Here is a 24812-nt window from a genome sequence, read left to right as displayed (position 1 = left end):
CATGCTTTTAATTCCCTCACTTGAACTAAAAGTTTTACTGATTGTTAAATATCTGTGCATATTAAAAGAAATCATAGAATAGAATCCCTACAGTGTTGAAAGAGGCCATTCAGTCCACACTGACCCTCTGAAGAGTATCCCACCTGTACCCAACCCCCTTCCTATCCCTGTAACTCTTGCATTTCCCATGGCTAACCCACCTAGTTTGCACATCCCTGGACACTCTAGGCAATTTAGCATGGCCAATCCACCCAACTTGCACATCTTTGGACTGTGGGAGGAAACTGGAACACCTGGAGGAAACCCACGCAGACAGAAGGGAATGTGTAAACTCTACACAAGGCAGTTGCCCGAGGGTGGAATTGAACTTGGGCTCCTGGTGCTGTGAGGCAGCGGTGCTAACCACTGAGCCATTGTGCCACCCAGTATATAGTTCCATTAGCTGCCTTTATTGACTAAGTGTGATGATGTCTGACAAATACATTTGGAAATAGGTGAATAATATCTGTAACTCAGGATCACAGCCACTGAATTTTTACGACGCAGAAAGAGGCCATTTATTCTATCATGTCCACAGTGCCTAATTGAATAAACGACTGGCCAAGCACAATTCCCTCACCTTCTCTCTGTAACATGTGCAGCTTTCCTCTCTAGTTAATAGTCTTAATTGAAACTGTTTCCACCCCCACACTTGCAGGGCTGTGCATTCCAGATCCTAACCATTCACTGAAAGAAGGTTTTTGCGAATATTATCTTCATTTATGTTACTTGTTACTTCAAATTTGTGCCCTCTCACTCACGACACTTTTACAAGTGGGAAAAGTTTCTTGCTAACCTCTCAATCCAGGCCCTTCATGATTTTGAATACCTCTATCAAATCTCCTCTCTGCCTTTTTCCTTTCCTCCAAGCAAAACAGTCCTAACTTCTTCGCTCTATCTTCATCTCTAGAAGCATTATGGTGAATCTTCCCTGCACCCTCTTTAATGGCTACCCAAGCTTCCTAAAATGCACCGCCCCCAGAACTGGAAGCAATGTTTCAGCTGAAACAGAACTAATGACTAATACAAATTCAACATAGTCTCCTTGCTTTTGTACTTTGTGTCAGTATTAGGAAAGCTCAAGATACTGTTCACTTTGTTAACATCACTCTCACCCTGTCATGTCACCTTCATAAACATATACACACACATACACTCTACTCCAGTAAGCCCTTTAAAAGTTTTACCCTGTATGTTGTCTCCCCATGTTCTTTCCAAAATGAATCACTTCATATTTCTCTGCATTGAAAATCATCTGTCTGCTCATTCCATCAACTTGCCCATGTTTTGTCATTCCACACTATCCTCCTCACAGCTGACAATATTTCCACATCCTGGAAATGGTTCATGGCCTTCACTTCCAAGAAAAATCAACACAATAATTAGACAGAACAGACAATGTTCATATTCAATGACACAAACCTTGAGCTCACTTGGCACAATGAGTTTTGGGGTATCCACACCAACGAGGATATCAACTCCACAGAAGATCAGTATCGACAGGATGATGGAAAAATCACTGATTAGTTTCCTGAACTAAGGAAGAAATCAATAAGTTGTAAAACAATCACCCTAAAAAACAATTTAAATGGTTTCATATGCAAAAATTGATGTGTTCAACTTGACTTTAATTGTAAAACTTGAGTCAACTACAATTATGGAATGAATTGAGAGAGCCAATCTAAAAGTATTCCAGTCGTGATTAGTTACAAGATCACTCTGGGATCAAGTGTGCTTTCACAGGTTTCACAGAATGTATTATGTTTGTCTCAAAAGAGTAATGTGCAATGGGCAAGGAATCAGTTGGTCCATGTTGGACACCAGCTTACAAATTCTGACTAATTGGGTACATGTTTCCTGTTCTAATCTGTTGACTGAAGTTATTCTAACTTCTCACTGCTGTGCAATGGAGGTTCTGCTTCTTAACCCGTTCTAGCTACTAGCCATGTACATTAACAATAACATTCCTGACCTTTAACATGCTTACCAATGTCGGAATAGCACACAATCAGTCTCAGATTGGCTAGGTAGCCTGCTCAATTTATGTTTGTTTGCTTAAAAGTAATAGTCATCTTACTGATATCAGTTCCTACCATCTCCTGACTGGTTCCCAAAGATGTCAGTCATTTTCGGGATGAATCCTTTCATTAGAGCTTTTCCTTGTTAGGTTACTATCTGTACAGCTCCTCACTGAAGATGAAAAGGCACTATGGAAGTAATTTGTGTATGCTTAAAGGATTTGTCGTCGGGTTGATACTGCTAAATGTTCAAAGCTTACCAATATGTTTTAGTTAAAAATAACTCTTTGCTTATGTATTACTTCACAGTAATTGCTGCTGACTGGAACAAGTTAACTTATAAGTCACATTTTTGTTTTCCTAAGATGTAGGAGTTATATTCTCAAGAATTAAACGTTCTCATTGCACAATATCTGTAGAGTCAAAGTTATCTTAAGAAATCATCATGTAGAACTAGAACGAATTACAGAACTTCATTTCATTGTAAATATATAAAATATCCAGGCCTGTCTCTTACATTGGGTGCTTTAAGAAGAAAGTTACAATTTTAAGTTAAAATAACTAAGCCATTTTCAAATTAAAGTTGTTTCACTTCAAAACATCTTCATGAACATTTGTTCTGTCACAAAAGTCTACCTTTTTATTTATTTGTTTATTTTGACCTAAGGTGATGTTAAAATAAAGTTAAAATTGCCGTAGTCACAGAAGTCTATAGGGCCGCTCTCTCACAGATATGCAAGCTACAGCCAAAGGCCATATCGTATTGCACTGACCATAGCTCAACAAAATATGAAATTTAACAATCTGCTTGCTTGCACATACCAAACTGTAACTAATTATTGAAAAATAATCTCAATCCTACAATGTGATAATACTAATTTGTCTATAAAATTAAAAATAAACTTTAAGCGAGCATAACCTGCAATTAAAGCAACAGTACCATTTTTAAATGGACACTGGTATGAGTGAATTTGTGAACCTGTTATGATTAATGATATATAAAGAATATTTATGGACAAGGGTATGCAATTTCAAAGCTGATAAAAGACAGATTTAAAAATAATGCCTAGAATTTCATCTTGATGTAAACAGTGTTTAGAACACAGTACGGGCTCTGGGTACAGGATTAGAAGCAAAAAGTTTGGAATTATTTAAGAGACAGTTTGATGCCCTAATGGGAAGTCAAGTTTTTTTTCTTGGAACAATGAGCTCATGTAGGTTGAATGCCCTCTCCATCCAATGTTTATCTCGTGATCATTCCAATCTGAGACAAAAGTGAGAACTATTTTCAACATGGGAATTGAACAGTCGTAGAGTCAACAAAAGCTCTGTCCCAATTTTGAGGATAATTTATCCCATATTGTTGCTACACTCGATTCTGCACGATTACTTCATTCTGATTTCTGTGTCCGACCACAGCAAAACTAATTTGCACTCATAAATAATTTCAATGCTCCGTTGAGGGAAATATAAAATATGGCCAACACCATGGCAACACAAATCTCTGCTGTGTATCTGCCATTGCTGAGGTACAAAGGTAGGCTTTCCCCTCTTTTTATTTTCCTGGACCAGTCACAAGTTTAGTTCTTCTTTCAATATCATCTTAACATTATGTCAATGCTAACCAGAGAAAACAGTATCATAGAAAAGGGGAGTCCTAGCAGCAGAAGGCACGCAATGAGTTCAGAGCAATTCTATTCTGTCAATCACACACACTGGTTTATGATAGCTGATGAATAGTGATCAGAAATGTGAATACAGGGTGATTTTCCTCTCTTCTCACTCAACTCCTAGGGAAGTTTGGCACATCTCACACAATTAATCTCCCGCAAGGGTGGGTTGCCAACTGAGAATCACCAAAATCCAAACATTTAAATTTTACAGCAATATGATTATTTATTTATTGTCATGATGATTTATTTATTGTCACTTGCATTTTACAGTGAATAACACGGTAAAATACAGTGAAAAGCTTCAACAGTCACCACAATCCGGTGCCATTTTGATTAGTTTAAGAATAAAAGGGATAAAAGTTATAGCTGAAGGACAGTCCTGAGCCAGTGCACCAAGGCCCCTCCTCCACCACCTCGCTGAATACTATGCCAGACCCACCAACATAGGAGTCACTGCTCTTCAGGTGCCATCTCTTCGCCACTGGGGCCACCTCACCGAAGCAGCCACCGATGCCGGGTCCTGTGCTGAATCCACACTCACCCCACAACCAGGAGTCCCCACTCTGGGCCTACTGCAATCAGGAGTCCCTGGCTCCGCTGCCAGACCAGGCCGCTACCGTCTTGCCAAGAGTCCCACTCTGGCCATCCTCCTACAAGAGGTCACCTTGCTGGCACCACCATCTTGAAATGTCCGCTGTCACTGCTGCCACCTCCAATCACTGGAGGAGCTTTATTGCCGCTGCCAGCCCCTAACACCAGGAGAACATACCCCGCTGCTGCCATCGGGAGCCATGTCCACTGCCGCCTCTGACGGTCAGGACAGACCATCATCTGCGCACTGCCTGCTCCAGCTGTCACATGAGATTTGCGATCAAACACTTTGCAAAAGGATCCAACAAAAACAAAAACGAAAGAAAAAAAGAAAGAGAAGAGCAGAAGTAAAAAGAAAATAAAAATGTTAGAAAAAAATGACAGAGCAGAAGTGAAAAGGAATAAAAATGAAAGAAAAGGGCAGATGTAAAGAGAAAAAAAAATGAAAGAAAGTATTCAGGAGCAGATGAGCCCTGGGCCAAGAGCCCACACACAGCCCTTCCACTCCGCTGCCATCTTGAATATACATTGAAGATATGAATTAAACTTAGTTTCCAATATCACGGTCATACAGACCAGGAAGGTGTGCTTGCAAAATTCAAAGATGACACAAAGATAAGTAGGAAAGTAAATTATGAAGTGGATATAAGGAAGCTACAAAAAGATACAGATAGCTTAAGTGAATGGGCAAAGATATGGAAATAGACTATAATGTAGAAAAATGTGAAATTGTCCTTTTGGCCGGAAGAATTTAGAAAAAGCATTTTATCTAAATGGTGAGAAATTGCAGCGCTCTGAGATGCAGAGGAATCTGGGTGTCTTTGTGCTTAAGTTGCAAAATATTAGTATGTAAGTACAGCAAGTAATTAGGAAAGCTAATAAAATATTATCATTTATCATGAGTGGATTGCATATAAACGTATGAGATTATGCTTCAGGTATACAGGGACTCCTAAGACCTCATCTGGAATACCATACCTAGTATTTGCTACCTTATTTAATGAAGGATGTAAATGCAACAGAGGCAGTTCAGAGAAAGTTTTTTTTAAGTCTAATACTTGGAAAGTGGTGGTTGTCTTACAAAGGGAAGAATAGGCTCTGCTGCACCAATGGAGTTAAAAAGAGTAAGAGGTGACTTCACTGAAACAGAAGATCCCAAAGGGTCTTAACAGGTTGGATATGGAGAGAATGTTTTCCCTTCTGGAAGAATCTAGAACTGGGTCACTGTTCAAAAATCAGGGGTCATCTAAATAAAAAAGAAGATGAGGTGAAATGTTTTGCCTCAGAAGGTCATAAAACTTTGGAACTCTTCCTTAAAAGGTGATGGGTATTGAATATTTTTAAGGCAGAAGTGAGTAGATTTTTTTTAGTAAGGGGTTGAAAGCTTATTAGGGATACGCGGGAATGCGGATTGAAGGTTACCAACAGATCAGTCATGATCATATTGAATGGGCTGAATGGCCTACATGTGGTCCTAGTTCATATGTTCATGTGTAGGCTTTCATCAGTTAATTTGGTATTAAACTCTATCTTCCCATTATAGGTGTCTCGGGGATGCTAAACACTAAAGTAAAGGGAAAACATCCTCAACCTACCCTATACAGATACCCTGCCATTTTTACGGTGTGTAATGAGGTGTACAAGGCTTTTATCTCAGGGAACCTGGACACTTCATTATAATATTTAAGTCAGGCTTAGACAGTGTAATTATGAGTCAGATTTAAAAGTGCTTTCAAGCAGGTTACTGGAAATTTGAGGAACCAGGCAGCAAGATAAACTGTTCTGAGAAGGCATTTTTTTTTACAGCACTCCATGTATCCAGAAGGAACAGGAATGCTCTCTCCAAACCACTGGAGCAGCTTTTAGCATCACATCCACCAATCAGAACTGCTCTACTGTAATCACAGATCTCTACCTCACCATTCCTCCCCTGATCTGTAACCTATCCTGTGATTTGATACAATCTCTCCCACCTCCCACCACAATGTCATCTACGCCACCTCCAACCATGATCTAACGCCTGCCCTACTATTGATGAGATCCGTTTCCAAGGGGGCAGGCTGTGGCTTCCTGCCCGGAGTTTTCCCATCCAGCAGCTGGTCAGCCTGTCAATCTGTCTGGCTACTGGGCAAAAAATAGAAACAACGGTTAGAGGTTATGCCTTTTCATTCACCGAGGACACCTGTTCCAGGTGTAATCTCTTGCGTTACTGAGCACGCCTGCAGCTAATCTGTTAATGTCAGAACGCTGAGCTCAGCCAGGTAAGTGATAGCAATGCTGCAATTACATTTAAAGGAACATATCTACAGTTCTTTCTCCAGGTCACCCTACAGTGACCCCTGCTGGATGTGAGCCGGTGTAGCTGTCAAATGAGCATAACTACCAAACTCTGCTGATACTCAACATCAAAACTCAGGGGAACAAAATTAAATGCAAGAAATGTACAAGAAGAGGACAGGAGAAAATATTTTATACGAGGTATTTGCAGACTGTGGAGTTCACTTCCAAGTGTTGGGACATGTGTCATGCAAGGAATTTTAGTTTAGCATTGCCTGATAGAAACTGGGGAGTACGAGAGAGAATGGCAGCAGATGAATCCAGTGATTTACTTTTTCTGATCTAGTCACCTTTCCATTGGTAAGCTTTTAAAATTTTACCTCAATTTATTTTAAAATTTTAACAGATAGATTGTAAAATTTTATTTCGGTTATCCTTATATATCAAGAGATGGAGTGTTTCCCTGTCTTGCTCATGATCCTCTTCAGGAATGCCCCCTCCAGTGACACCCACAAATAGTTCTCATGGTTACATCCTATTGCTGCCAAATTCCCTTTCTTACTTGCAGGTCAGATTTTGGATCTGGATGAGGCAGAATGCTGGAAACTTTTATGTAAATGAAGATCAGCCAGGTCCACATGCCTCAGACTCCCTGAGTACACACTGACGTCTTCAAGCATTGGCACACACGGTACCCAGTCTGCCTCATCCCCTTTATCCTGTTTAAAACCAAGATAAGTTTTGTTTTCTGTCTGACAACTGACTGCCCTTGGTGAAACATGAACACCACTACCCACAATCTTTGAGTCTTCATTGCTAATATTAGTTTTGTGACAGTCAAGTGACTGATGTTTTGGTATTTTTAGCTTTCAGAGCTGCCTGGAGACATGTTGCTTTCAACAACGTCTAGAATGCGTGTTCTCGGCAGTGGCTTTTAAATCAGGTCCAATAGATCATTCATTGGGCTATTGGCTCTCACCTCATCTCAAATAACAGAAGTTGAAATATAATTGTCAATTATTTGACAATATCATGTTTTGCAGAGCTCAACAATGTTGCCTCATTTTAAACTGGTTCTCAACAAGGCTCACTTAGAAATTAAAGGGCATTGAAAACTAAGCTTGTGATTACTGCAGTTCTTGCTATCTCCTTGTGATTACTTGCTGTTTTGAGAAAGCCAGCTATAAAAAAAGTTTAAAATATTATGCTTACTGCAAATGGGAAGTATCTGCTTGTTTTAAAGTTCTTCAGCGACATGGAACAAACAAATGTACCAAAGAAAAGAATAAAGGAAATGAGTGTAATGTCTGGAATATAATCACAGGTTTTGCCCACAAGCTGTCCTCCAAGCTTCAAACAGTCTTTCTTTGTAAGTGAAGACCAGTTGACAGATTCTGCATTGGGCTGAAATGAAACAAGCAGTTAAATAAGATTATTATAACCTCTTACAGATATTTAATAAATATACAATCATTTGCAAGGCATAAAGTTAGAGATCTTATTTTCAAAAAATCCTGTATTACAAAATTACACATAAAAATCAGGAGAAATTGCACATGATATATTTCAACTTAAAAGATGTTGGAAACCATAACATTACACTGAATTGGTCATGTGACAAATCTCTCAAAAACACCGCAAATGGAGTTCTGCTTAAGGCTTAATAAGTAAATGCGCCATCCAGTGTAAAACAAACAGATAGTCCGAGATAGTAGGAACTGCAGATGCTGGTGAATCCGAGACAACAAGGTGCAGGGCTGGATGAACACAGCAGGTCAAGCAGCATCATAGGAGCAGAGAGGTCGGGCCTTGACCCTTCATCAGAAAAGGGGGAGGGGAAGGGGGTTCTGAAATAAATAGGGAGAGAGTGGGAGGCAGATAGAAGATGGATAGAGGAGAGGATAGGTGGAGAGGAAACAAACAGGTCGAAGAGGTGGGGATGGAGCCAGTAAAGGTGAGTGTTGGTGGGGAGTTAGGGAGGGGATAGGTCAGTCCAGGGAGGACGGACAGGTCAAGGGGGTGGGATGAGGTTAGTGCGGCTTGAGGTGGGAGGAGGGGATAGGTGGGAGGAAGAACAGGTTAGGGAGGCAGGGACGAGCTGGACTGGTTTTGGGATGCGGTAGGGGGAGGGGAGATTTTGAAACTTGTGAAATCCACATTGATACCATTGGGCTGCAGGGTTCCCAAGCGGAATATGAGTTGCTGTTCCTGCAACCTTCGGGTGGCATCGTTGTGGCACTGCAGGAGGCCCAGGATGGACATGTTGTCTGAGGAATGGGAGGGGGAGTTGAAATGGTTCGCGACTGGGAGGTGCAGTTGTTTATTGCGAACCGAGCGTAGGTGTTCTGCAAAGCGGTCCCCGAGCCGATAGTCCGAGACTTTATTTGGGGTCAGTACTGATCTCACTACAATCTTGTTTGTAGCTACTTTAGTGATGTGGAAATGTTTTCAATGCCAATGGAATAAGGGAGGAAAGTGATGCTTCTGATTTTTGTTCAGTGATGTCCAATGAGACTTGTGCACGTATGGACACCTGGTCAGAGCACTTTCAGACCGAGATATGTTGCTGCCTTTTGGCGAGCAGCCAGGGCAAACCAACCCAACAGTCAGAACCTTACCATTTGCTCAGGCTCCATTCCTGCAGACTGCTAATTTAACTGGAATCTGTTGTAGTTGGGAGCCTGGTTAATTATGGAAATCATCTTTCTATGACCTAATCAGCACTCAATTGCCATTTTAATTACCTAGTAACTTGGACACTTATTGCAAACTGCCGCTATTCTCTTGGGATGAATTGGGGTGGAGAGGTGCATGGGCTTAAACAGGAAATCATACAGGGTGCAGAAGACAAGAATTCTTCAAGCGCCACCTGGAACATCAAGGGCCCTGCTCTCCAGGTCTCTTCCTTTTAGCTTTTCAAGAGATCATGACAAAACCTCCATCATAACTTTACTGAGTGCCATTACCAGTCTAGCAGCTCTTTGTTTAGTTTTCAGCAGCTTATTTGTACCCATGTTGTGCAAGTAACTGGCCAGCAGGATGTTAATCAGGTCACAGTGAAAACCACACAGGTTTCCAGTAGATACTGTCCATTGGTGAGGATGATTTCACACTCACCATCTGAAACCTGTCTCCAAGGCTCTTTCCATGCAACCAAGGCTCACATGTGAAATCAGGCCTTGGAAGGGCTAACACAGTGTGGAGCTGGAGGAGCACAGCAGGCCAGAAAGAAGGGTCCCGACCTGAAACATCAACATTCCTGCTCCTCTAATGCTGCCTGGCCTGCTGTGGCCCTCCAGCTCCACACTGTGCTATCTCTGGCTCCAGCATCAGCAGTTCTTACTACCCCTTGGAAGGGTTGCTGTGCATCAGGAAAATAAAGGAGAAAATTCAAGTAAGAATTAATTTCAGCACAAGACAAACATTTACTTAGAGTCAAAACTCACTGTTGTATTATAGATGGCAGTGATGAGTTTAAAGTGTGCCTCAGTTGTTTCATTAAACAGACTGGAAACATTTTCTAAAAGAAAGAAATGAATGTGATGAATTATCTAAATCTTCTTTCAATGATTTGTTTAAAATTGTGGAATCAAAGATCTTTCTAGCAGGAGAATCTTACCTGCTTCAATGGGAAGACACAAGCAATGATCAAGAGTAACATGGTCGATGTTAAAATCAGAATTGATTGGATAATTCTTTGCCAAATTAAACATTTTCTGAAAAGCATCATGGATGAAAATGAAGCTGATCAGTGTGCAGAAACCTTCCTCAGTGAAACGTGTAAAATATTGAATTAGGTAGCTGGCATCTGTGGCAACCAGAACGAGACAAAAGAATGCTGTCCATATTCCAATCCACAGTCGGAATTCCAAATAGTCAAGTTGATAGTCACTGTGAATTTATATTTAGAAAATAAAGAGTGGATACTGATTAAGCAATGAATAAAATGTGAAATCTTTCCATCGTTATAACTTTAGACAGCTCTAATTAGGGTTGGTCAGCTTTGAAGTTTATAGAAATTAATGTAAAGTCACTGGACAAATACAGGTATAAAGACACAAACCATATACCAGAATTTACACAACTAATAGTGAAATCACTCAGAAATGTTTTGGATTGTGAATTTACTTAAATTTCATCTGACTTTTTACCTAGAGGAAAAATTCAAGAACAAGCTACATTTCCAAGTATAGTATCTTTCTAGACAACATGGAAAGTGAAACCACACAGAACAGAAGGTCCTTTTGTATTATTCTTCTCTGGGATGTGGACATCGTTGGCAAGGCCAGCAGTGGTTCTCATCACTAAGTACTTTTGAACTGAATGGTTTCCTAGGCCATTTCAGATAGCAGTTAATGAACTGCCACCATAGAGTGGACTTTGGCTCCAGCAGGGTATTAATACCAAATACAGCAATGCATAGGGTGCCTCCTGTAACACAAGAACTAAACATGGGTAACATGGTATTGAAAGAGTCGATAGACATTCATTACAGCTCCTGATATTTACTAATGTTACAGTGAAGAGCACTTCAGTGTCTGGGCTAATAATAAACGATTTGATCTCAAAGCATGACATATTTTCACTGAGGTATCATTCCTCAAGTGACCCCAGTTAAGGTGGAGTCTAGGAACTTAATACCCTTAGATGACATGCAGTGATACAATTTTGATATGATGATATCATATATGCATGTCTCTTAAAAGGTATACTGCATACTGGCCGGGAGACATTACACAAAAATTAAGCGCCACCCATATTACTGTGGGTCTGGAGTCACATGTAGGCCAAATCAGGCAAGGATGACAGATTTTCTTCCCTGAAGGAAAAACCAGATGAGTGTTTACAACAAATAAAGTTGTCATGGTCACCATAAAACTAACAATATTGCAGAATTTTTTAAACAATTGAATTTAAGTTCCACCAACTGCCATGGTGGGATTTGACCCCCTGTCCCCAGAGCATTCATATTATTCTTTGGTAACTTTCCAGCAAACTCTGTACACATTTTGTTCAGGCAACTAGCCAGCAGGATGTAATTGAAATCAGCAGTGAAAATCATACAGGCTCCAATATTCACAGAGCTCTGAAGAAGAGTCATATTGGAATCAAAACATTCACTTGGTTTCTCTCTCCACAGATGCTGCCAGACCTGCCCGAACAATACTGAAGTAAACCAAAATACCTTGCTTACATGTGGAGAGCTTCTCTGGTCGTGAGACCATAACAAAAGCACCAATGGGATGACATTTAAAAAAGGCTGTACCTTCTAACCCCCAACACTTCTTTTCATCTATTTTGAAAAAAGGGTGGTATGTATAATGGGCAATGATTTGCAATTGCTTATCTTATGATCTCATCAACATCTGTCTGATTCTTCAATACTACAAAATACGTGCCCAGTTTCTTATGTTACAGGAGATAATGTAAGTAGTGGCATATGAGGTAAAATATCCTGTTGGAGGTAATCGGAGACCAACCAATACAACGAGCCAATTTTAGGAACATGACTACTCAAGGTTTCGGAGTGTGTATGTGAGGGGAGGAGAGCAAGACAGAAAGAGAGAGAGAGAGAGTGTGAGTGTGTGTGTTTGGGGAGGAGAGAGAGAGTGTGTGTGTTTGTGTGTGTGTTGGGGGATAGAGAGACTGTGTGTGTGTTGGGGGGAGAGAGAGAGCGTGTGCGCGTGCATGTGTTTGCATGCGTGTATGTGTGGGGGGGGGTAGAGAGACTGTGTATGTGTGTGAGTGGGGAGAGAGTGTGTGTGCGTTTGTGTGTGTGTGGGGGGGCGTAGAGAGACTGTGTGTGTGAGGGGGGAGAGAGCGTATGTGTATGTGTGTGTGTGTGTCTGTCTGTCTGTGTATATGTGTGTGTGTGTGGGTGAGTGTGTGTGCGCATGTATGCGTATGTGAGAGTATAGTCTGGTGGGGTCACCTGTAGGGCGACATAAACCCAAGATCACAGTTGAGACCGTCCTCTTGGGTCCTTGGCCAAATGTCCTTTACCGGCCTCGGATCTTTGGGTAAATGTCCTCCAAGGTGGACTTCAGGATAGACAACAACAGAGTCGCCGAACAGAGGCTGATAGCCAAGTTGGGTACCCATGAGAATGGCTTCAACTGGGATCTTGGGTTTATATCGCCCTACAGGTGACCCACCACACTCTGCACTCTCACATACGCATACATACACACACACTCACTCGCACAAACACACCACACACACACATGTGAATCTATGGGGTGAATTTGTATTTGCAGACACATTTTATTTTGTTCAAAAAGCACACAATTTATAGACAGTCAGTCAATATGGTGTTTTATAAATTCCTACTTTAGAAATAAAACCAGTCTGACTCCAAACCAAAACACAAACAGTTTCTAAACAAGGTCTCACACCTAACGTGCATTTTCTGACCTAAATTGTCACCTCTTCTTTACACTGATAAAACCTTTAGTTCTCAAGGACTTGAAAGGAATTTGGAGATTTACACATACATATTAGTCAATTAAAACCTTCTAACTGATTAAAGGTTTAACAGCACTTTAGATTTGTTTAGTACATCCTCAGCAATGGTGTGACCCTTTGATCTTTTACTTATAAATTCTGTGTCTAATACTATCTCTCTCACTAACACCTGAAGAAGGAATGAGGCTCCGAAAGCTTGTGATTTCAAATAAACCTGTTGGACTATAACCTGGTGTCATGTGATTCCTGACCATATCAGTTCTAGACAGATGTTTATTTCCTGTTGAGTGGGAAAACAACAAATCAATGTTCACAAATGTTCAAAAGAAAAATAATTCCTATTAAAAGAATTCCTCTGTACTTTGGAAAACTCTAAAGAACTAGAATGTGGTTCAATTGGCTGAAGCAAAACATGGCCTTGTCTTTCTGATCAACAAGATCCCATGTTTGATTTCCAACCAAGATTATAATTTTGGGTCAGGTTACTAACATTGGCATCAACGTAAGCCCCGATCTGCAACCAGACGAGAATATCGATTGGACATCAACCTCTACTGAATTGATTAATTAGCAGCTTGAGGACAATAGGAAATACCTTCAAAAGGAAGATAATTCATACTGTGGAAACAATGGAGATATTTCCCTCTCGTCCATTGCTTGGGAACCCGTGACAGGCATTCTCCTGTAGCTGAGGTTACCCTCCCAGTGTCTCCTGAATAGATTCTTATGAAGTCATAGTGTGGAGCTGGAGGAATACAGCAGGCCAGGCAACATCAGGGGAGCAGGAAAGCTGACGTTTTGAGTATCATTTTCTGAAGAAGAGTCCCAACCTGAAACGTCAGCTTTCCTGCTCCCCTGATCCTGCCTGGCCTGCTGTGTTCCTCCAGCTCCACACTGTGTTATCTCAGACTCCAGCATCAGCAGTCCTTACTATCTCTTCTTGTGAAATCAGACTCACTCCAGTGTCAATTAGATATGGTGGGGGTGGGGATGCAGAATCAGGGATACCCACTAGAATTTCCAATGACAGCTGTTTTTACCAGCATGGGGGATAAGCAACCATACAACCCAACCTGGCTAACTCCATTGCTGAGTTAAGTAACTCATAGACCCCGCAATTTTCATGTGGCATGCATTGCAGTAGCTTTTTAGTGGTCCATGGTTCACTCAATTCTTTTCCATGATCTCCATGCTTCCAGGCCACCACCATGCTCATCTACCCTCATGAACTACGCACAGAAACAATGGCAGAATTAATAAGTAATGGCAAATTTTGAGATGCTGAGAAAAAGACAAGCTTTCAGAAACCTGCTTTATATAACCCTATAAAAGTATGAATCAGACAGAACCATTATAGTATCAGTAATAGAAGCTTTAACAACTTCACACATCTTAATCATAACTAAAATTAACACTATTACAAAACCGATCACAGGAAGAAGAACATTTTATAACCATATAAGGGAGTCAATCATGCAAAGTAAATACTTCATTTCAACTTGTCCAATAAAACCCAGCTGAAGTCATGCAGTTGGAAGTCTTGGAGATCAGCATTTAATATAAACTGCTCTGGGAATGTATCAACAGAAACAGATGACCAGACATCTAGTTCTCATCGTGGGCTCATTTGACGGCCATTTCATACAAGAGAGAGCAAGATTTGGAGAAAAATATTCTGCTACAGTTTCTACGCCAACTTCACTCTCTTACATCAGCTAAAGAGCTAATATGCCCAGAAAAATATGACTATTGAATACTTTGCAGTCATTGTTGTGATATTTTCTCAGTCAGGACTAGGAAACCAGTTGGCATTTCACAAAAGAAAACACTCCAGAATGAAACCTTATGCCAAAACTCAAGTAACATTCAATCACAGTTACTATACCTGCTAATATTGTAGAGGAGTCGCTCAAATACCAACACAGGGCCAGTGCTGCCAAGAACTGTTAATGGTTGGCCAGCAAAGAGACAAAATACTGTTCCAGCAATAGCAGTTCCAAGGAAGCTTTCTAGGACTCCCTAGAATACATGCATACAGACAAAAAGTGCTGACTATAAAGTGATTTCTTTTGGTCAATAACAACACAGCAGAAAAAGAAAAGCAAGCAATAAAGAAGCAAAAGACTAGAAGAGAAACAAAGTGGAGAACAAAGAAACAGAAAGGTAGAAAATAACAAGAAAAAAAGGAACACAAATGTGAAGGTAACTTATTAATATTGTAATATAAAACAGAGCTATAAAAATATTCACATAAAAGCAGTGTCATTGTTTTGACTTTTGGTTAGCTGACTATCCAATTAGGATAAAGAGCATTCTAATGTGTAATTACTGTGACTAAAGAAGTCTTTTATAGTGCAGGCACTGTGCACTTATATTCTAAATGAAAATTGCAACATTACACTCCCAAAATAAATAACATCCAACCAATCAGCGTACAAACCTGCATGTTGTCAGTTGCATCACCCAAGATTCCTCCAAATGTAATTGCATTTGTTACACTGGCCAAATAGATAAACAGCACAGCTGACAGACACTGGAGGTTCAGAGCATCGTAAAAGTCACTGGCAAACCAAGGTGCTTTTCTTTTGATGTCATTAACCAATCCCCCAAATAACCTGGAGATAAGATTAAAAATCTTTTTATTGTAAAACAGATTTTAATGGTTTACATTATCAAAATCATTTTCTGCTCTTGTGTTTAAGTTGAATCATTTGGTAACTGCACTGTTCTATTTGATGCTGAGCAAGATTCTCAGCTTCAAACTCTGACGTGATTCTCAACTAGAAAATGTTTTTTCTAATTCATCCAGGGGATGTGGATGTCACTAGCTGGTCTAGCATTTATTGCCCATTCCAAGTTACACTTGGAAACGTGGTGGTGAGCTGACTTCTTAAATTGCTACAGTCCAGTAGGTGTAGGTGCACCCACAATTCTATCACAGATGGAATTCCAGGATTTTGACTCAGTGACATTGAAGAAATGGCCATATATTTCAGCATCAGAATGGCAAGTGGCTTGGAAGGGAACTTGCAGGCAATGGTGTTCACACATATCTGTTGTGCTTGTTCTTCTGGATGGTAGTAATCATGGGCCTAGAAAGTGCTGTCTAAGGAGACTTGGTGAATTGCTGCAGTGCATCTTGTAGATAGTACACACTGCTGCTGCTAAGTGCCAATGGTGGAGTGGATGCTTCTGGATATGGTGCCAATCAAGTGTGCTGCTTTGTGCTGGATGGTGTCAAATTTTTTTGAGCATTGTTGGGGCTGTATTCACCCATCTCATCCAGTCAAGTGGGGAGTGTTCCATCACAATCCTGACTTGTGTCTTGTATATGGTGGACAAGATTTGGGTAGTCATAAGCAGACTTACTCGCTGCTGGATTCATAGGTTCTGATCTGCTCTTGTAGCCACTGTATTTATGTGACAAGTCCACTTCAGTTCCTGATCAATGGTACCTCCCAGAATGTTGATTCTGGGGGATTCAGTCATATTATTGCCATTGAATGTCAAGGGGCAATGGTTAGATTCTCTCTTGTTGGAAGCAGTCATTGCCTGACTCTTATGTCACACAGATGTTACTTACCACTTGTCCATCTAGGTCTTGTTGCATTTGAACACAGATTGCTTCAGTGTCTGAGGAGTCATGAATGGTGCTGAACATTGTGAAATCATCCATGAACATATCCACTTCTGATCTTATGATGTTAAGAAGGTCATTGATGAAGTAGCTGAAGATGGTTGGACCTAGGACACTGTCTGAGGAACTCCTATGGAGACGTCTTGGAGCTGAGATGACTAACCTCTGGGTAGATGCCAGTGTTGTAACTATACTGGAACAGCTTGTCTAGGGGGGGTTGTCTGGGCCCACAACCTTTGCAGTATCCTCTGCCTTCAACAATTTATTGATATCATATTGGCATGAATTGAATTGGTTGAAGACTGGCATCAGCAATGCATGGCACATACAGAGGAGGGCAAAATGAGTCATCCATTTGGCACTTCTGGCTGAAGATTATTACAAATGCTTCAGCATTGTCTTTTACATTGATGTATTGGGCTCCTCCATTAGGGAGGGTGGGGAATTTGTGGAACCTCCTCCTCCAGAGAGTTGTTTAATTATCCACCATCGTTCACAATATGATATTGCTGGACTGCAGAGCTTAGATCTGATCCATTAGTTATGGAATCACTTAGATCTTTCTGTCACTTGCTGCGAATGCTGTTTACTGTGTCAGTAGTCCTGTGTTGTAGCTTCACCAAGTTGACACCTCATTTTCAGGTATGCTTGGTGCTGCTCCTGGCATACCCTCCTGCACTCTTCATTGAACCAAGGTGGATCTTTTGGCTTGATGGGAATAGTTGAGAGAGGGACATGCTGGGCCATGAGGTTGCAGATAGTGTTGGGGTACAATTCTGTTGTTGTTGTTGGCACAGAGCACCTAATGGGTGCCCAGTCTTCAGTTGCCAGATAGTCAAAAGCCCATCCCATTTATGAAGAGGTGATGGCCTAATGTTATTATTGCTAGACTATTAATCTCAGGTAATGTTCTGGGGACCCAGGTTTAAATCCTACTATGGCAATAGGAAATATTGGATGGTGGAACTTGAACTCATAAATGTGAAATCAAGGGCCTGATGATGACTGTGAAACTGTTCTCAATTGTTGGAAAAATCCATCTGGTTCATCCTTTAAGGAAGTAAACTACCATCCTTACCTGGCCAACATGTGACTTCAGATCCACAGTAAACGTGGCTGATTCTGAACTGCCTTCTGGCAGTTAGGAATTGGCAATAAATGTTGGCCTGGCCAGCAATGGCCACATCCTGTGACTGAATAAAATAAACAAAGTACAGTGATAATGTCACACATCTGATAGAGGGTATTCTCGATGTGAAGGCGTGACTTCGTCTTCCCAAGGATTCAGCAGTGGTCATTGTTACCAATCATGGACTCTTCCTGTCATGGACAGATGCATCTGCGGCCGGCAGATTGGTAAGAATGGGGTCAAATATGTTTTTCCCTTTTGTTGGTTCCCTCACCAGCTGTCACAGGCCCAGTCTAGCAATTATATCCTTTAAGTCCCAAACAGCTCACAGTAGTGCTGCTACCAAGCCAATTTTGGTGGTCAACATTGAAATCCCCCACCCAGAGTACATTTGACTCCCTTTCAACCCTGAGTGCTTCCTCCAAGTGTTGTTCACAATGCAGAAGGACTGATACATCAGCTGGGGGTGGGGGCACATTGTGGTACATGGTAATCATGGGAGATTTCCCTGCCCATATTTAACCTGAAGCCATGAAACTTCATGAGGTCCTGAGTTAGTGTTTGAACATTCCCAAGGAAATTCCCTGCTGACCGTATAACACTGTGCTACTGCCTCTGCTGGGTTTGTAGGACAGAACACAGTCTGGAATGGTCATGGTGTTTTCTGGGACAGTGTGTCAAGTTGTTGCTTTACTTGTCTTGAGACAGTTCTCCCAGTTTTGGCACTTGGCCCAAGATGAAGATGGCTGGTTTCATTCCTTTGTCAAGACCTTTTAGCAGTTTGGATACAACTGAGTGGTTTGCTAGACCATTAATGATAGTAGATAAGAGTAAACCACATTGCTGTGAGTCTGGAGTCACATGTGGGCCAGACCAGGTAAGGATGGCAGATTCCCTCCTTAAAAGCATATTAGTGAACCACATGGCTGATAGGTTTGATATATTTGTCTTGTTTCAATATTTATTCCTCTTCATCAAAAATGTATTTTATCTATAAAACTAGTAAAAGCATATTACAGAACAGTTGAAATTGGCTGTAAATAAATAAAGTGGAATAAATTTTCTTTCAATAAAGTATATGACAATCTGAGATGCCTGACCTGCATTTACAATTATAGGTTGTATTCATCACATACATTTCATGTCAAACATTCTTTTCCTTCAGTGTTGTAAGTAAGCCAAAAGATATGTAGATACTCACTTTCCTGTTCTCTTCAAATCTTCAGCAACGTGCAGATTACTCCCATACCTCTCTTCATGCTGGATATGATTTCCTTTCTGCATGTGAACATTAGAACTGCGAGAATACACAGATTTTCTATAAGATAAAATGTCAATAGGAACAATGTTTTCACTAAGATGTAATTTTAGTACAGTACGAAGATGATGTGTTGTATACACTATTATATCATTAAAGTGAATGGAGAACAATTTATTTTCGTAATTTGTTCCAGGCCTACAGTAACAAAAAAAAATTAATATTAAACACCTGTTACATAAGACATCTTCTGATGGAGCACACATTACAAGATAGAAACAGTGAATGTGATTGAGAAATGGAGCCAAAAACAAAATGATGTGAATAGGTTGAGAAAAGTGGACTGAGGAATGACACTTTGGCATTTCATGGGGAAAGTGAGAGAATCTGGCCACATTCTTTGGGAACTGGGTTGACCAATCCTTTACGCCCTTTACCATCAAAACAGGTTGCCTAAAGGTGCTGAGAATATGGTTTGGAGAGGCCAGGGCGTGCGCAAAATTTTGGGAGGAATGCATCGCCAAGGTGAGGCAGAAGCTGGTTTTTTGGGAACACCGCTCCTGTCCACTGTGGGTAAAAACTTGGTCATCAGGTGTGTAAGGCATTCTCTCTGTTGTTGTACATGGTGTAGGTCAGGTTTATTCCCTGAAAATGTGCCAATGCAGTCACCTGAGGCATCTTCCACTTCATCTGGAGTTCTAAGATGGACTGTGTCCACAGGGACATCATGTACAAAGCTCTGGATAAGTGGGGGGGAAAGAATGTACCAATGCCGTCCTCATCCTGATGGTCACCTTTGTCTATGGCTGCATCAAGCTGTGCACAGACCTTTGGTACGCAAACACCAAGTGTCACTACGTACTGAGGTTCTCCTCGTCCCTGAAATTGCAAAGGATGGGACTGGCCTCGTTGCTGCTGAATGCTGCAAGTATGGACCGTTCCATATCGCCTGTCCTTTGTGGAGAAATTTTCAAAGAAAAACACCTTTGACCATCAAGAAGCTGTCAGCATGTAGCATCCTTAAGATCCTGCAGGGAAAGGAGAGGGTGGATCCTGTCACACGGTTCCCTGAGCAGACTGTCAAAGTCACCAGAACTTTCCAGTGAGCAACAAGAATTGACCTGGGTGGTGGTGAAAAGGGCACTACTTGTGAGATCCTTCATGTATTCTGGTACTCTCTGTGCTACTGCATGCTGCCCTCAAAGTGGCTGCGGACTGGGGGGTTGTCGGTGGAGTTGTTGAGACTGTCATACATCATCTGGAATGTGCCTTTGCAAAGGAATTCTGGAGAAGGATGCACTCATTTTTGTCAAGGTGCATCCCAAGGAGCTCTGTGACACAAGACTCTGTGCTCTACAGTCTGCACACAGAGACAAACATCAACTGCGTCTGCAGGACGTTCAACTTGGTGAAAGACCCTCTTTGGTCTGCCCGAAACTTGCTGGTCCTCCAGGACAAGGAGTTGACCTCGGCCAAGTGTTACAGACTGGCACATTCCCCCCAGGCCCAGGACTACATGCTGAGGGACGCACTAAAGCTTGGGACAGCTGCTATCAAGTCACAGTGGAGAAATACCACAGTCTGATATCTTTCTGCTGAAGTTAAATGGAGATCTATTCAGTTATCACACCCTCCCGGTGCCTCAAATGCATGTAAATATAGCCTAGCTCAAGTAAGAGTGCCTTTGGTTTGTTGGATAGAGTCAAACTCCAATGTTTATTTGTATCCTTGAAATGCTACTGCATAAAACCAAACTGCATTTGTGACTGTGTGTGTATATAAAGATGGTTTTTATGAATAAAGTATATTTTGAAATTTAAAAAAGCAGAATTTTACATTTCTAAAATGCCCATAATGTCATCAATTGTCACAAGGGTCTTCGCAGGAACACTGTCAAACAAAATCTGATGCGAGGATAAGAGACCAGAAGTTTAGGAAGAGTTGTATGCTTTAAGGAACACCTTAAAGGAGGAAAAAAAGGCAGAGAGATTTGGTGAGAAAATTGCAAAGCTTTGGTGATTAGTATCTGAAGTCATGGCCAGAGATTGAAGAAAATCAAGACTTCACAAAAAGCAAAATTTGAGAAGCAGAGAGAGCTCTTTTTTGTTCATTTACAGGGTGAGGGTATCACTGGCCAGGCCAGTATTTATTTGTCCATCTCCAAATGCCTAGTGGGCAGTTTAAGAGTCAACCACATTGCTGTGTGTCTGGGGTCACATGTAGACCAGAGTAGGTAAGGATAGCCATTTCCTTCCATAAAGGACGTTAGTGAACCAAATGGGTTTTTCCGAACAATGAACAATGGATTCATCGTCATTGTTAGACTCTTAATTCCAGATTTTTATTAAATTGAAATTCCACCACCTGTGTGGCAGGATTCAAACTTGGGTCCCCAGAGCATTATCTGAGTTTCTGGATTAACAGTTCAGTGATAATACCATTAGGCCATCACCTGAGCGTTCTGAATCTGGTGCAAGTTACAGAATTGAAGGGGTGAGGCCATGGATAAGTTTAAAAACAAGGTTATGAATTATATAAACAAGATATTCACAATATCTATGAATTAATTGGATGAGGGGACCAAAAGCACTATTTCAAAGTTTGTTGACAACAGAAAACTGAGTGGGATTTAGAGTGGTGAGGGAAATGCAAGGAGGCGTTAAGGTGATTTAGATAAGTTGAGTGTGTGGGCAGATGCAGTATAATGTGGATAAATGTGATGTTATACATTTCTGATGTAAAAACAGAAAGACAGAGTATTATTTAAATGGTTATATATTGGGAAGTGTGGATATACAAAAGAGATCAGGTGTCCTTGAACACCAGTCAATGTATGAAACAGGCAGGTGCGGCAAACAATGATGAAGGCAAACAGAATGTTGGTCTTCATTCTCAGAGGATGTTGAGATAACTTACTGTAGTTACACAGGGACTCGCTAAGACCACACCTGCAATATTACACTGCACCACACCTGCAGTTTTGGTCTCCCTACCAAAGAGAGGATATACCTGCCATAGATAGGGTTATAGTGAATGTTCACTAGGCTGATGCCAGAGTTAGCAGCACTGTTGTACGAAAAGAGATTGGTTCAATTGGGCCCGTATTCATAAAAGATTAGAAGAATGAGAGGGGCTCTGATTGAAACATATGACATTCTAATAGGGTTGGACACATTAAATGCAAGGAGGTTGTTTCTCTGGAGCCTAGAGCCAGGAGTCACTGGAGGCAGGCTAAGCCATTTAGGACTGAGATAAGGCAACACTTCTTCGCTCATGGGATGGTTAATCCAGCGAATTTCATACCACAGAAGGCTGTGGAGATGACGTCACTGAGTATATTCAAGAAAGAATTTGATGAATTTGTAGGTACTTAAGGTATTAAAGAGTATGAAGAAAAAGCAGAAATATGTTATTAAGACACAAGATCAGTCATTTTCATATTGACTGGTGGAACAGGGCCAAAAGGCATACTCCTGTTTCTAGTTTTTACATCTCTATATATTCCACATCAATAGATGCAGAATTGAGCACGGAAAATATCATAAAATAACCTTACATCTCAAAAAGTATTAAATACAGATCGTAATTAAAAGGGGGTGGGACCATGGATAAGTGACTCCTTAAAGAACCAATCAGGAAATAGCTGATGTCAGCCAATGTCCATCAACCTCCAGAGCCAAGCACAGCTTGATTACGCACACTTGAGCCAATTACAAATAAGTCTCGCCTCAACGAGGCCAATCAGAATGAAATAATGTTATTGATCCTGCGGTGCATTATAGCATAGAAAGAATTGACAAGAACCAGCTTTCAGTGACCAAAGCACGTAGACCAAGTTTGAAAGTGAAATTAGAAGACTCTGCTGTCCTGTGGGTAGTGGAAGACGGCAGAGGAATTGGAGAGAGTCTGGAGACCAAGGGTCAACCTTTGCCCTCATCCGAACTGGAAAACAAGAACTGTAGTGAGCCTGTAAATACACTGCCCTGTTTTATTAAATATTACTTTATAACTCAAGTAAAGTTCCCTGAGCTACTGTCTCCTGTTGCCTGAATGGTTAAAGTATCAAAACAGATGGATGTTGGGGTTTAGATTTAAATCGAACCTAAAGCTTACCAATCCAATGATACATCTTTGGGGGCTCCTGAGCTCATGTGCAGGCTGGGAAGTTAAACCATTGCAGGAGCTGTTTTGGCTATGATTTGATAGATGGGCATCAAACTTGGTGAGAGCAGTTCTATCAAGCAAGATACAGAGTAGAGGTGTTGGAGAAGGATGGTGTGGCCATCCGTGTCAAAGGGTGGCACACAGTTCAAGATGCATAAAGAGTAATAATTTACTACAAACAGACACACACACAGTCATATAGTATGTCACTTGTGATTTTTAGAAATGAGTCATCTTAATGCGCATGGATGAAAACCTAATTAAAGGGGTTTTAAACAAAGAACTGCAGGAAAGATGGCACAGGTTTGCAAGCGACATGTTTTCAGGAACTTTAGAGAATAAGAAAGTTTAAAAGGAAGACAATAGTTGATAAGAACAGAGAGGTTAAGGAAAATGACATAAGGATCAGGATAATTTATTGCAGAACGGCAGTTGCGAAATCAACAGAAGAGAGATGAAATCAATAACATCTAGAAATTAGTTTACAAATCAGGATGATCCCAAAGTGCCAAATATTCTGAATGAGCATATATCCTCCAGGTATCACAAGGAAAAACATGAACAAAGCAACCAAATTTGTTATCAGTGGGACAGAATGTGAGAGAGAAGGTTAGAAAAGAACAAACATTAGATATTCATTTTCATAGCCTCAGCATGTTCCAAAATACTTCACAGTCAATGAAGTCAGAGATAGTCAGAACTGCAGATACTGGAGTCAGAGATAACACAGTGTTGAGCTAGAGGAACACAGCAGGCCAGGAGGCATCAGAGGAGCAGGAAAGTTGACATTTCGGGTTGATTTCTGAAATTAGATTTCTGAAGAAGGGTCCCGTCCCGAAACGTCAACTTTCATGATGCTGCCTGACCTGCTGTGTTCCTCCAGCTCCACACTGTGTTATCACTGTCAATGAAGTGCTTTTCAATTATAATTGTAGTTAGGCTGTGAGGAGATGTGATACTGCATGTTGCAGGGTCCCACAGACAGCAGTGACGTGAATGACTATATTTTCTGTATTAGTCAAGTTGACTAGGGAAATAAATATTAACCAGTGTATGAGAGAATTCCCACAATTAGTGCTTTCTCACTGAACTGACTATTTCAGAATCGTTTAATTGCTAATGCACCGAAGGAGGCCATTCAGTCCATAGTGTCTGTGCTATGGTTGGAATGGGGCTTGAACTGACAACATTCGAGGTCCAACGTACTGTCTGCACTGGACAGCTGCCTGCCTAAGGTTGGCTGCCAGCTATCAGGAGAGGGCTTTCTATCCCAGTGTCCTTGATCCCAGGGAAGGCTTCCCATTATCCAGCTAAGCACCTGATTGGCACTTACAGAAGTGGGCCTTCCCAACACAAGGTGACATGGAGCTTTCACCAGCCCTCAGCCGGGGAGTGACACTCGTGTCACCTCAATTAAATTCCACTCAAAACGTGTATTCTACCCAAGTGCTTCTTCTCTGGTCTTCTTTCTGTCGGAAGCATAATGAAAGAATGACTTCAAGAAATTACTTAGAGACTGATCTCAACTTGCTGTCAGAGAAATACAGAGATGACAGCAATG

At 41.1% G+C, this 24812-nt stretch overlaps 1 protein-coding gene across 1 annotated transcript in view; it reads right to left on the bottom strand.

The window, feature by feature from the left end:
* The window catches only part of LOC109932964 (electrogenic sodium bicarbonate cotransporter 1-like), a 108923-nt gene that overhangs the window by 59045 nt on the left and 25066 nt on the right, over positions 1 to 24812 (bottom strand). The window contains exons 8-14 of the mRNA XM_048603419.1: positions 19031 to 19147; positions 15504 to 15678; positions 14949 to 15082; positions 10218 to 10489; positions 10045 to 10118; positions 7811 to 8002; positions 1462 to 1575 (exon numbers count right to left, since the gene is read on the bottom strand). Coding sequence (XP_048459376.1) covers positions 1462 to 1575; positions 7811 to 8002; positions 10045 to 10118; positions 10218 to 10489; positions 14949 to 15082; positions 15504 to 15678; positions 19031 to 19147 — 1078 coding nt within the window. The remainder of the gene's footprint in view (positions 1 to 1461; positions 1576 to 7810; positions 8003 to 10044; positions 10119 to 10217; positions 10490 to 14948; positions 15083 to 15503; positions 15679 to 19030; positions 19148 to 24812) is intronic.

This window comes from Rhincodon typus, chromosome 12 (assembly GCF_021869965.1).
Source record: "Rhincodon typus isolate 14 chromosome 12, sRhiTyp1.1, whole genome shotgun sequence".
Taxonomy (NCBI): Eukaryota; Metazoa; Chordata; class Chondrichthyes; order Orectolobiformes; family Rhincodontidae; genus Rhincodon; species Rhincodon typus.
Note: the sequence above shows the minus strand (reverse complement) of the source record. Positions and strands in the feature narration are given on the sequence as shown.